At 36.9% G+C, this 14308-nt stretch overlaps 1 protein-coding gene across 3 annotated transcripts in view; it reads right to left on the bottom strand.

Moving 5' to 3' along the window:
* Positions 1 to 233: 233 nt before the first annotated feature.
* EIF3H (eukaryotic translation initiation factor 3, subunit H) overlaps positions 234 to 14308 on the bottom strand; it is a 128722-nt gene continuing 114647 nt past the window's right edge. For 2 of the 3 annotated variants that reach the window (XM_011941090.1, XM_011941093.1), the window contains 6 exons: positions 14092 to 14259; positions 12500 to 12599; positions 11141 to 11290; positions 4214 to 4334; positions 1889 to 2021; positions 234 to 516 (listed from right to left, as the gene is read on the bottom strand). In XM_011941090.1, coding sequence (XP_011796480.1) covers positions 419 to 516; positions 1889 to 2021; positions 4214 to 4334; positions 11141 to 11290; positions 12500 to 12599; positions 14092 to 14259 — 770 coding nt within the window. In that variant the 3' untranslated portion in view covers positions 234 to 418. Of the gene's footprint in view, positions 517 to 1875; positions 2022 to 4213; positions 4335 to 11140; positions 11291 to 12499; positions 12600 to 14091; positions 14260 to 14308 lie in introns of all 3 variants that reach the window. The other variant, XM_011941092.1, reaches the window with a different exon arrangement.

The following is a 14308-nucleotide window of genomic DNA, read 5'->3' as shown; positions in this document are numbered from 1 at the left end:
GCAGCGAAGTATAAAAATTCAAAAAAAAAAAAAAAAAATTCACAGTAGGTGCCAGGGCCTCCGAGTCAGGAGCTGGGATAAGTAGTTGGGAGAAGTGGGTTGAAAGGTGGCACGTGAGAGGCAGCAAAAGTGGTGAAACTTCTGGTCAAGGCTTATTTTAGCTTTCAGAAATAAACAAGTATAAGCAAACAAAAGTAAGCTAGAGAAAAAGAGAAAATACATCTAAAATCAAATGAGCAAGCAGTCAAGATTTTGTTTTATTTTATTATGGCTAGAAAGACACTGTTAGAGCCAAAATCGGCAATGACACTAAAGAAATCCTCTGTGCTTTTCAATATGCAAATGTATTTCTTCCAAGAGTTGCCCTGGGGTGATTTCAAGAGTTCATGTCAACTTCTTTTCTGGAAACTTCCTTTTCTTAGTTGTTGTATTCTTGAAGAGCCTGGGCCATGAAGAGCTTGCCTAAGTTTTGGGCAGTGAACTCCTTGATGTTCTGGCAGTAAGTGTTTATCTGGCCTGTGCATTTGAGAAAGAGATAGAGCCATAATGTTCCACAAATTGTAAAATGATCCAGAAAGCTAGTCAAACAGAAAAATCAGCATAAAACAGAATCACCTGTATATTGTTTTGAATCCAGAGTTTATTTTTCCATAAGGAATAAGAAATACAAGTTCTTTTGAAAATAAGCTACTGTGCACTCTTAATTACATGGAGAATAAAGAAAAACTACTCCTCAAAAGCTTATCAGCCCTAAGGACATAATAGCTGTCAGTCAAAAGGACTAAGTAGATCAAACCAATGCTGTACAACTGAGAAAACAGAGAAAACAGCATTGACTAGCCTTCACAGGTAGAAAGGAGATACTAACAATACATCACAGAGCTGCAAACCAGCCAGACCCACTGGACCCAGATGTGAACAAGTATGGTAGGTTTTCAGTTTGTGCCATGAGAATGTTAAGGAGTTTTCCTATGAGTCAAGACAGAGTAAGAGTAGAGAGTTCACTTGAAGAAAGGGCTCCATCATTGCTTTTTATGTCTTTAATGATCTACTCCATCCAACAGTTACATCAGTTACAGGCTTCTTCAAAATACAAGGATTTCAATTCTGTTTGAATTGGACCTTTGGGAAGGAATTGTGTCTCATTTCCAAATTTAATTTGTATGTACATTAGAAAATGTTAAGGAATTTGGAATTTCCTCCCATATTACAAACGTATCAACAGAATTGAGAAATTGCCAATGAGCTTTTGAGTAGGATTTTCACTTTGATAAAATCTTCTCACAGGTAAGTATCTGATTGAATCAAATGGCATTTAGCATTTCTATAAGATTATAGCCAAATAAGGGCATGAATGCCATATATTCAAAATCAAGTCCTGGCACAGGACACAGGACCTCTATTGCTTAAAGGTGGTATTAAACATTAAGTATAACCAGAAAAAGTTCATCCAGAAATATATTCATGCTGCCACAATTTAAGTCCAAATAAGGGAAATAATTTCCTAAATTCAAATCAAGTACCAACTGTACACTGCAGGGCTGGAAGAGGAATAGTAAGAGGCCTGAGCTAAGTGATCTTCTGCATTAAGACTGTAAACAATTTTTCTGGCTTTCCATGAAAAAGGACTCATTTTACAAAGTTTATAATGCCATCTCAAAAATGTTTAGAAACATAGAGTGAAGCACTGAAAGGATCTGGACAAAATAACAAACTCTTACAAGTTCTTAGATTTCAGATATTACAGGTGCTAGATTCAAATTCATCCTGCAACTATTTCAAATATACTAGCTTTTATGGCACGCTTTTCTGTCTGTAAATTTCTCACTGTCTTCTGCTTCCTAAGAAACGAACAAAACCAGCCAGGTTTTGCACTGGGCAACAATACCTGCAATGAGCAGCGAGTCCATCCTGGCAGGGGGCTGTGGCGGTTTGAAGAGTTTGGACAGGTCCTCCTCAGGGAGCGGGGGTTCTCCTCGGCTCTGGCGCTGCATATTCTCCTGCTGGCGACGCTGCTGATACTGAAATTCAAAGGGAAAATGATGTGGTTATATTTCTCTGAGGAGAAAAAAAAAGATGTCCTTCTGCTACACAACCAACAGAACCCTACTGCTCTGAATTACAACCTCAGTTTTTAACAGTGGTAACATTTGGTAACTTACGTGTAAGAAGTTAAACACGCCAATAGTAGAAGAAAATTCCTTTGCTGAAAACTCTAGTGTCTCTAGAGTTTTCACTCTGAGCTCTAAGAGTCTATAACTAATGATTCAGAAAACAAAACTAGTTATGTAAGTAACAGGGGGCTTAAAGTTTCGGAAAGCTCATGATTCGTAAGGTAAAGGGAGTTTCTTTACCATTTATGACAATGGGGTAATAAATGATTCATCCTCATTTTAATGACTAAGTAATGAACTACCACACTGGAAATTCTTTCACCTTTACTCCTATTGACCTAAAATAACAATACAGACTGCTGTGTTCACTACTGTTACAACTTTTTTTTTTCTTTTTTTTTTTTTTTTTTTGACAGAGTCTCACTCTGTCGCCCAGGCTGGAGGGTAGTGGCACAATCTTGGCTCACTGCAACCTCCGCCTCCCCGGTTCAAGCAATTTTCCTGCCTCAGTCACCCTAGTAGTTGGGATTACAGGTGCCCACCACCACACCCGGCTAATTTTTGTATTTTTGGTAGAGACGGGGTTTCACTATGTTGGCTAGGCTGGTCTTGAATTCCTGACTTCATGATCCACCCGCCTCAACCTCCCAAAGTGCTGGGATTACAGGCAAGAGCCACCACTCCTGGCCTATTGTTACTACTCTTAACAGATAATCGTCTGTACCTTAGCTCCATAGCTAAGGATGGATACTATTAATAGCTCAGATAATGCTTCAAATACTTTCAAACTCTGGATTCCTATGATTCGCTGAAGAGAAAGTAGGGATATATATAAACTTTTACTATAAACTTACAGATCAACTACAATAAGAGCTAATAGCTACAACTGCTCACAACAGTGAAGCACATAATATCCCATACACAACCTTAAAATGTCAGGTAATGAGAAACCAAGGTGGACTAGTAAAGATTTAGTCTTTGGATTCCTAAGAAAATCAAGGGAAACAACAATTCTTTCTAGTGAAGGAAAGTAACTTGCTTTGTGAAGACTCCTGTATTCATTATGGGGTACTCATAGGAAACAAATATTCAATTTGATACCCTGGGTGAGTCCTTCACCTACAGGAAAAACCAGCAGGAAAATGAAATCCAGCTGAGACGATTGTTTTCCTCCTCAGTTTATCAGACATTTGTAACCACTCCCATCTTTTCAGTTAAAAAAAAAATTATATATATATACTGATTTACATATGTTTTTAAGCTAGCAGAAACAAAGTACTTTAAATTTCACTATATATTATATATGAACTCTGATATTAAGAAAAAATTTAAATACAACATTCTCAGAATCACTTAGTTGTGCTTAGAATTCTATATTTAACAACGCTCTGTTTAAAGTACACTGTAATGAACAGAGTAGTCATATATACATACTACTTTCACAGATAAACATTCGGGAATCAACTTATCTATGAATCAAATGCTAAGAACACTTTAGAGCAGTATAGTCCAAATACAATATTCCAGGAACTGTGAAAACCATGTGGCCTGCAGGCAACATGAATAAAGGTTAAATGGCCACAGCCATAGATGTGTGTATATGAGAATATTCGGATAATTCCAGGGTTTTTGTCTGTATTATACTATCTACTTCACAGCAGTTGGTCTATTATTTCCTATCAAAATTGCTTGCTCTTAATCACAATTGCTCAGTTTTTTAAATGAACTGAAGATTGCTAACTATGCCGCAATGAGCCACTGCCATACCAATTATAGTTAGTAAAGAAATGAGCTGTGACATTCTGGAATCTCTTTGCTTCTGATTTTCTCAATAAATGTACCTCTTATTTGCACAACCTTGGCATTACAATCTGAGCTTAATATAATAGCTCTCTTTAACACAGGTATTTTTAAGTATAACATGTAAATAATATGTTACGAATATGCCATATAAATAATAATCTTTTAAAAATATGACATAGAGTAACTAGCTAATAGTCAGTGCTTTACCAAAGATAATTTAGGCCATTTTGAACATGACTCTTGAAATACATGAAACTTAGAAATACATGTTTGTTGAATTTTTCCACAATACCAACCTGATGTTTCTGCTGCTGTTGTTTACTAGTATTCCTCATGTATGTGTTGTATTTAACTATATCTTGGCTCATTTCATCCACTCTGTCCATCAGCAACTGTAGATTTTTCCCCAAATGATTGCTGAAATGTAAAGTAAACATACTGACAGGTCTTACTTTAAGTTATAGCTTTGCTACTGCTCTAAACACTTTTAAGATATGAACTTGAACTGGCTTTTGCTAAAAGAATGAGAGCACACATATGCATAAGAGCAAGGGCAGAGGAAAAAATCTGAGTCAACTTGTTACTAAACTTTCCATACCGAATTTCCAACTATAATCTCAGGGATACCTGAAATAGCTGAGTTCCTTATTGAGAGAGCATAGGTATGTGAGGGTAGGAACTGTGAAATATACCTAGTAAGCCATCTATAATACATATTTCTTATACCAAGTTCAGTATTCCCAAACTCTTTTCATTAACTTACCCCTGCCCAAATGCATTCCATAACATTTAAATCAGTAGTCACAGGAAAGAACCATACAGATTATGATATCTGGCACATGATTTCTCTATCTAGAAGGTTTTAAATGAGCAATGGTAACCTTTATTCTACAAAACCTGATGAACAGGCTCCTTTCCTCTTACCTTTCCCAGAATCTGTAGTACAGTCTTTCATATTTCTTATTCTCTCCAGAAATTTCTATTGCAGCTCAGTTACCAACATCGTTTATAAAGTGATGTAATGATTGACACAATGACCAGCATTTTCATTGATTTCTGCCTGCAACTTACCTCCTACCATGGTAATGCCTGGACAGCTACTATATTTTTAAAATAGCAAGCTTCTAAAGAGTAGTGCCCATTCATTAACTGCCAAGAGATATTTACTAAACTCCTATTATGTGACAGCCTTAGTACTAGAAAACAGGGAGACAACAGTGAATAAGACATACATTACATGTTCTGTATCTTCATTGATCTTATAACTGATTAGGGATGGAGGAGAAAGAGAAGGGGGAGGTGAAGAGACACTTACTTTAGATAGCACAATCAGAATATCTCTGAGGAGATGACAGACTGAAAGTGAAAGATGAGCCAGCTATGCCAAAAATATTCTAAGCAAAAGAAAGTATAAGTCCTGAATGCCTGAGATGAGCAAGAATTAGGCAGATTTGATAAAAACAAGAGGCCTGGCATGGCTAGAGCACAGTGATTGGCTCAGGAAGACCAGACAAGCACATGTGGAAAGCTCATTAGCACCATACAGCTCCCCAGCAATGTAGTTGGTTGTGAATGAGATCTCATAACTGCAATGTTAATGATACCCTGGAGTTGCACATGTTTATGACACATTTTGCTTAAATTTTAAAATGATCATTCTGCTGCTATGCAAATAGACTGGAGAGGAGAAACCAGGAGGTTAAAAGTCTACTGTAGGGTGTTGGCGAGGATGTGGAAAAATGAAAACACTCATACATTGGGATGGGAAGGTCAAGTGATACAACTACTGTGGAAAACAGTTTGGTGGTGCCTCAAAAAGCTAAACCAAATTACCAAATAACCCAGCAATTCCACTCTTATGAATATACCCTATGAATATGTATATACCCTAGGGAATTAAAAATATATACTCACACAAAAACTTGTACATGTATGTTAATAGCTACATTATTCTTAATAGTCAAAACTAGAAACAATCTAAAATTCCATCAAATGATGAATATTATACATCCATACAGTAGAATGTTATTTGGCCTTAAAAATGGATAAAGTACTGATACACCCCACAACATGGATGAACCCTGAAAACATCTGCTATGGGAAAGGAGGTAGACACAATTGTTTTTTTGAGACAGTTTCACTCATCATCCAGGCTGGAGTGCAGCGCGGCGACCTTCACCTCCCGGGCTCAAGCAATTCTTGTGCCTCAGCCTCTCGAGTAGCTGGGACTACAGGTATGTGCCACCACACCTGGCTAGATTTTTTCTATTTTCAATTGAGATGGGGTTTCACCAGGAACTCCTGACCTTAAGAGATCCTCCCACCTCAGCTTCCCGAAGTGCTGGGATTACAGGCATGAGCCACTGCTCCTGGCCAGGACTCTGTTTTATAAAATATACAGAAGAGGCAAATCTGTAGAGATAGAAAGTGACTAGAGGCTGCCAGGGGTTAGGGGAATGGGAATGACAGCTTAATGGGTTTGGGTTCCTGTTCAGGGTGATGAGAATGTTCTAGAGCTAGTAATGGTTGAACAACATTGTGAATATACTAAAAACGACTACAGTGTACATTTGAAAAGGGTTTAAATGGTCAATTTTTTCTCTATTTTAAAAACTGCACCTCTGCCAAATAATCTATCGTGATATTACAGAGAGAAATTGTGGTGACCTGAACTAGGATGGTGGCAGTGAGCATAGAGCAAAGTGAGCGGAACTGAGAGAGATTCTGGAGGCAGAGCAGGCAATCTTTATTTGATAGGGGGCATAAGAGAGGAATGGAGGATGACTCTCAGTCTTCTGGCAGCTGTTTATTACATTTACCGAGAAGGATAAAGGGCTGAGATTACAGGCATGAGCCACCGCGCCCGGCTGTAAATTTACCTTTTAATCCCAGCCTGGCAAAGATAACCTTGGTCCAGTAAATGGTCTGATGACTTCACCTGTTGAGGCATCAAGTGCTTCTTTCTTATTTATTTTATTGTGTTGTAATTTTTTAAATCACTTTTAACTTCAAAACAATTCTTCTCTGGATACAGTGTATTTGCTTCTGTTTTACTCTAATTTCTAAATAGTTGAATAGTTGATTTAAATTCACTCAGACTTAAGTATTTGAATTGGGCAAGGCTGGGGAAAAGAGAGGCAGACAGCGGTCAAAGTGCAATGACTTAAAAACATACTATAAGTCTGGAATCTATCCTCAGGACAGTGGGAAACCAGCTAAAGATTTTAAGCAAAGGAGTAACATGAGCATCTAATTTGCATTTAGCAAGATCATTACAATTTTGAAAGAGGAAAAGGTCAAAAACAGGAAGTCAGGAAACTGTGAAAGTAATGAGGAAGAGAAATAAGGTCCTAGACTAAGGCGTTAAAAGTCACAGGAGTAAGACAAAATTGTCCCATGAGCACATGTGTGAGAAGACAGACCCTGAGGGACACGGACAGAGATGAGCGGAGGGTTCACTGTGGAAAATGAGGGGAAACCCAGAAGAGCTATAGTTTCACAGGGTCCTAGGAAAGGATCTCAGGAAGAAGGCCTTATCAACATATTACATGCTGAAGAGTCTCAACTACTCAGTGACATAGTGACATCAAAGTCTTTTGTGACTTTGGAGGGAGGTCTTACTACATACAATGGGTGGAACATCACAAACTGTTGTCAATCACTGGGAAATCAGTGGGAAATGAGGAAATAGTGACATCAAAATTCTATTGAGAAGTTTGATTATGAAACAAATAGAAAAATTCAGCAGAAGACAAAAGGAGATGGGCACTAATGGCATGAGATCAAAAGGTATTCTTTTCATAAGTTTTCTTTTGAGATGGGGGACATAAAGAAGTTTAAATGTCATTGTTTTTAGGAGATGCATGCTGAAGTATTTAGGGGTTAAAAGTCATGTCTACAATTTACTTTCAGATGGTTCAGAAAGAGAAAGTGGTGTTTATTTATGTAGATAGAGTGCAAATGTGGCATCATATACAATTGGTGAATCTAAATGAAAGGCTTATGGATGGACGTTCACAGTGTTTTTCTTTCAAACTGTCTAAAGAGTTGAAAATTTAAAAATAAATTTTTAATTGGAAAAACAAGCCTATAAAGATTACAAAAAAAAAAAAAAAACTAGTATAGAAAGAAACTGAAAATCTATGAAGAAGGAAGGAGTAGATCAATCTAATGAGGTCCTGAGAAGGCAAGAAGACGGGGGGGGGCACTGGCTTCAGGTTTCTGATCCTTTCATTTTTACCAATGAGCAACATGAAGCCCAAAGGGCTATGTTAAGTATAAGAAATGTCATTAGCTACGTGATTAGTTGTTAAGTCATTTATGTCATTAATTGCAAAAGGAGATCAGAGAAAGAAAAGATCGTCACCAATGCTGTGGCTGGGAGGTTAAAGGGAAAGCAGTGACAGTAGGGGAAAAAATAACAGCACAGGAGAAGTACTGCCATACGCAGAGAAAAATCTATTATTTATACCCAGACCTTAACTCTTGGAGGTTGTTTACAGTAATGAGAAAGGCACTACTAAAACAGACCCACTGTTTCTACCAGAAAAGTCTTTACTATAAAGTACTAATATTATCTGCTCCAAGTATATGAAGTTACTGTGAAAGAATACTGCCACAAACACAAATATGTGGACTTTAAGTATTTCGTAACTTTTATATTATGATAATGATCTTCAGAAAAAACAAATCAGAAACACACACACACACACACACACACACACACACACACACAGAGAAATCTGTGTACTACAGGCCTTAAAGGGACATCAGAAATTTACACTGACAGAAAATCAGACCACTACCAAGACCAATTTTGTGGGAATCTTTTCAGTACCAGTTTAACTAGGATGCTGAAACAGGGACTTACTGTTAGGAGTTTCAGTAACATTGCCTTTTCTTTTATTGCCAAGCAAATAAAGAACTGAAAACAGATAACTTAAACAGATGTGAACCAGCACATGAAGTGTTAAGTCTGCTCTGGCTACAGTATCAATTTATGCTTACAATCCTTAATGTATGATGCCCACCCTTAGTTTACTTTTTTTAAAAGAGGAAATAAAAACAGAATTGTTTTATATGTGTGAAAAGCTGAACGCCTATGTTACACATTTTTAAAAACTAATAAAGGCTGTTATGGAATAACTATTGCTAGAACTTCCATCTAATAAAATTAAAATCAAAAATTAGAATTTTTCAACAAAAGCAAATGCAGTATGTTTTAGTTGTCACACAGAACAAATTTATCAGTCACCATCAAAGAAACTGGTGCCTATGTATAAGCTCTGAAAGGAAAGACCAAGTTTAAGCACCTGCATAAGAATGATTTCTGATGAGGTGTCTTATAAAAACTTTTATGTCAACTGGCCTGAGCCATCATCACACAACTACTGTTAGAAATTAAAAATTGAGATGTACAAAATGTATCTTTCTGTCTTTTAAAATACTATAATCAATTTGGTTCAATGTAAGAGTCTAGTAGCAAAAACGCACTGCTTCAAGGTTGCTTCATTTTTCTTCCTCCTAATAGAACACCAATTTACACTTTCAATAATTTCATGTGGAAAGCAAAGAAATGGGGCCTCTTTTCCTCGTTTACATAAAAATATAGAAGACAAAAACTATGATAAAATAGTTGTGTAGGTCTCAGTTGCTAGGGCAAACTCAGAACATTTTCTTGGTTATTATAAATGCTGCTTCGGACAAACGGACATTACAGACCAGCTCATTGGTAATGTTAAAGCACCATCAGGGATGTATTTCTTTTGTATGCTCAACAAAGGAAGCCTGGGAAAAGGTGAAGACATGAATTATATAAGCAAAAGCTTTCATGCAGTAAATTTAAAATTATTATATAACTATATACTTAATACATCAAATTGTAACCTTGTATGCTGAAAAAGGTTCTTAGCTAAACGCTTTAAATACAGGTGTGCCAAGTGTGTTTGTAAAAACAATAAAGAAAAATATGACCTTCTAAAACAGACAAATTAAAGGACTATTATGAATATACATTTGCAGTCAAACTGTACACTCTTTGGTGCCAAATTAGCCTTGCAACCTGGCTGTGTTACTTAGCACTCCATTTACATTCATCGTCCATCTCCCTGCCCTGTTAAGACTTTCTTGTGGCCTTTTGATCAATTAATGCAATGGAAGATGGCACTTCAACCACAGTCCTATCCATGCCAGAGCATGAAGAAGAACATTGATGTCTCTGGCCCTTCTGGGTTCATCCCACTTGCCTTGTATCGAGGAAGTACAGAGCCTGCACACTTTTTTTTTTTTTTTACAAGTATCTAAGATAACTAGAAATCTGATAAATAATTTAGTCTGCTCCAAACTGGTTGCTTAAGAAAACACACCTTGTTTCTTTCAGCCAACAAGCATATACTGATTCGTTACCTAGTCCGACCATTTAATTTCATTCCACAGGTCTGCTGCTAGCCTCCTTCCACCACAGACAAAATAATCACTAACATAATGCTCAAAGGGCATTTAAGAGGAGCTATACATGTGACTCTATTCACATTTCTGTTAAGAGTAATAGATGAAGGGGGAAATAAACATTAATTTCACAAAGGGAACAATACTTCCTTTTGGAAACCTCAGTCTGCGTTTTACAAATATAATAAACATTATCTCAGCAACTAGATAGCTAAGGCAGTTACGCTGGAGGAAATCGTATCACCAACTAAAATAGCTGAAGCCAGTATAAGGTTCAGAAAATTCAAATTTTAGTTGAAAACTCAAACAACTGGAACTTTACAACTGCAAGAGTCTGCATCTGAACAAGGGCAAGAACAGCCAGTAAAAGAAAAACGCATTTCTGCTCTTTTCCTGAGCATTATTAAATATCCAGACATAATACCCTAAGCCTCTTAGGATCGTGTACAAGAAATAAAGCTGAGCCATATAAAAAAGCCCTCCCTCATGGGCACTGACCTTATCAAAGCACAAATGATACAGCAAAGAAGGCAGCAAAGGGTTCTTCTAATATGAGCAATTAGTATTCAAACAATGTGTTGTTTCATGTGATCAGTTTGGCGTTTTTCCCTGAGATCCTAACAGGGCTAGACTATTACTCCATGTTATACAGGTTTTAAGAACCTATAAATGTTCTTAAGTAATTGTTTTCTTGTTTCACAGGTAAAGTTTATGTGAAAGAATCTTTTGCAGAAAGTCCTAAAAAATGGGACTTTTGATTAGGCAGGGCCACTTACCTGCTGGCAAGGCTGAGCAACTCATGTTTATCTGCAACAGCTGACTTCTTTTCAAGTTCCCACATTAGGACATTGATCAGATGTGAATTTTTAATTACAATCGGCACTTCTTCAAACATGTACTCAAAGGTGATATTTGCTTTTTTCAAACTGTGAAGCATGTTAAAAATACTTTAGTCTGATGGTCAAAAGTAGGTGCTAAATTGACTGTTTCATAAAATTTACCTAATTATAGGTCCTATCCAAGATCTTTGTTTCATTAACACTCTTAAAAAAAAAAGTAGAGAAACTAGAGTTTTATAGAGTCAAGCATAAGTTAACTCACTTGAGTAACTTTGAAAATGATCTGAATTTGAGCTAAAGCCCAGAAAATAAGACTCTTGGCAGAAGAAACTACTCATTCTTTGTAATCAGGTATCTTTAAAATTTCACTGATACTAAAATGTAAATGTCACAGTAAGTTATGCTACACAACCTACACCTACAATTTAATTTAAAATAGCTAGAAATGAGAAATACTCTATTTCTTGAAAAGTTCATTTTAAAAGCCTCTTGAATTAAGAGTTTAACAAGTGGCAGAACACTCAAGGAGACTCCAGATACAATAGTTAGAACACGCCAAGAACACAGTTTCTCATAGTTTAGTTATAACTACCACATCCAGGAATTGTCCATGAGGTAGCTTTTCTTTTAAAATTCTCTGCACCTTAACTTTTTAGGAGCCAAATGGGAAACTAGAGATGAACTGTCCTGCATGAAGTCAAAGCCATTAATTTTGATTCAATAGGAACTAAAAATTTGTATAATTAACAGAAAATGGAAGAATTCTAAGTATTTAATTGATTTAAAGTAAATATTACAATGCCATTAAATAGGATCCCAAAACAGCTCCATCCGTTAATTCTCTGCATACCTGTCACCCATAAAATTGCCAATAAGCCACATTCTTTAACAAATTCTTAAAATGTTTATGTCTTTCCCATCCCCTCATTAAACAAGGGTTCTGAAAATAAGACACACAGCTCACAACCAGTCTGACACAGAGCTTACCATCTGACAGCCACTGATCACTCTTTCCACCTCCCTTTATTCAATCATTTATTTCTTCGAATCCAGTAGCTAATTAACTCCCATTCTAACTGAATTCACCCTTGGTGAGAACAACAGATGAGACATTCCCTAAAGAATAATTTAAACATGGAAAGGGAGAGAGCAAGCAGCACTCGGCATGCAGAAAACTTCTACAGTCCACATGGCAAAAGCATTACTACACCACAACCGAGGATTCAAGAGACGTGGCAAAGAAGAATCTTAACAGAAAAATACCCAACCCTTTACCAGATGCCCCCAAACACTTACGCTTCAGGGGAAAAATCCTTTTCTTTACAAACTTCCATCAGTTTAGGAGTCAGTCTGTAAGCCTTTAGTGAGAGAGACCCTTGGGCAGTTTTTATGGGATCTCAAACAAGGAAAGAGAAACAAATTACTAAGAATTTTGTCACTACCATGCTTGAATAGCATTGGTTCTAGGCACATTCTGTTGCATATCACACAATCTTTGCAAAATAAAGATCAAAATAAACAACCAGAAAACAACTTGAAGCAGACTCAAACCACTATATAGCAAATACCACTCGAAAATGCAGGAATACCTCTATCCTACTTATGATAGAGTCATTTCCTCTGTCAAAAACTAAACATACAAAAGAGTTATTTTCAAATTCATTCCTCAGCAAGAACCAGTAATCCTGCTGAAAATTAAATGTATCATATGTTCTAGACATCTTGTATAATTAGGAAATCACTGATAACTATTAAACATGAAAATCCACTGCATATACTTGGGTAGCGCTCTTCATTCAACTTAAAATGAATAGCCCTGCACACAAAATTTATCCATCCTAATAATCACTGTTCACATTTCTTCATTAAAACAGATTGTAAAAACCATTCAAGTCAAACTGCTATCACAGAAGTGTCTTTTTGGAGAAACTAATTTTGTCAAAACTAACCACTGAAACACTCCATGAGTAAGGGAGCTTAGCACTTGCTGCATGATAACGTCTCTGGCACGCCAATATTCGCCTAAAACCTGTGTTAACATTCATGTTGTCTGAAACTTAACACAGTGAAAGTTTTTGCAATAGGTGATAAAATGAAAACCAAAATAGATTGAAACAAGTGGAAAATTCATCAAGGTCTGATGATGCAATGTTTCCAGCCAATATAAGTACACTTTAACAACTTGTTCTTTACTGTAATCCAATTGTTAACATACTGAAACAATTTTGGGGCAGCTCATAAGATTGATCGTATTCATTAGTATTTTTTCTGACAGATACTCAGGACGTTACATTTACTTCTCAGCTGGAAACTATATGCAAGTCTGCCAGATATGGCAAACTGTGAGTGTTTGGGGAGGGGGAAGGCTATAAAGCTGTTAAATTGCCTACAGTTCTGATACAGCACAGAACATCTGGTCTGGAGAGCTTGAGGAAACACCATTAAATAGGCCGAAAAGAAAAAAATCTTTGTGCTAAGAAACAGTCCAGGTTTTGTACACTGTTGTCAGAGGTATAAAAAAAACTTGGCACGCTGTATTATGATTGGTCAGTCACGTACAGAGCCAGACACTCTAGCAATCGGGGTTTGTTAGACATCTGGTCTAGTTCCACCAGCCCCTTCGATGAGGGAGGGGAGATGGAGGAATAAAAATGAAGCAGCTACTCCAGCATTCCAAAATGTACACATCAGGGCTCTGATAGCAAGAAAAATAAACAGAAAGAAGGAAACCCTGTCTAGACTGAGCTGCTGCTGAGGCTGCTGCAGAAACAGGGTTGGTATTTACTTGAGAAGGCCTGCCAGACTGCTCTTAGAGGCAAAAAAGACAGAAAGCAAAAATAGTAGTAATAATATTAAGGGAAAAAAAGAATAATAAACCTTCTACTAACCATAAATGAGAACAACAGATTCTTCAATGGCATGCTGGTAACTGAACTGAGAGTCCAGAAGCGCCCGGGTAACGAATGAGCCATAGTATGTGGACTGGTACCAGCCCACATGAAGATGATCAATGTTTACATGGCGAAGGCTCCGCATCATTTCCATCTGATATTGGACTGGATGATGGGGAAAAGGAAATTAAAAGAAAAAAACTTTTTAATGATG

The sequence above is a fragment of the Colobus angolensis genome, unplaced genomic scaffold (assembly GCF_000951035.1).
Source record: "Colobus angolensis palliatus isolate OR3802 unplaced genomic scaffold, Cang.pa_1.0 Scaffold198, whole genome shotgun sequence".
In the NCBI taxonomy this organism is placed as follows: Eukaryota; Metazoa; Chordata; class Mammalia; order Primates; family Cercopithecidae; genus Colobus; species Colobus angolensis.
This window is presented reverse-complemented; position numbering and strand designations above follow the sequence as displayed.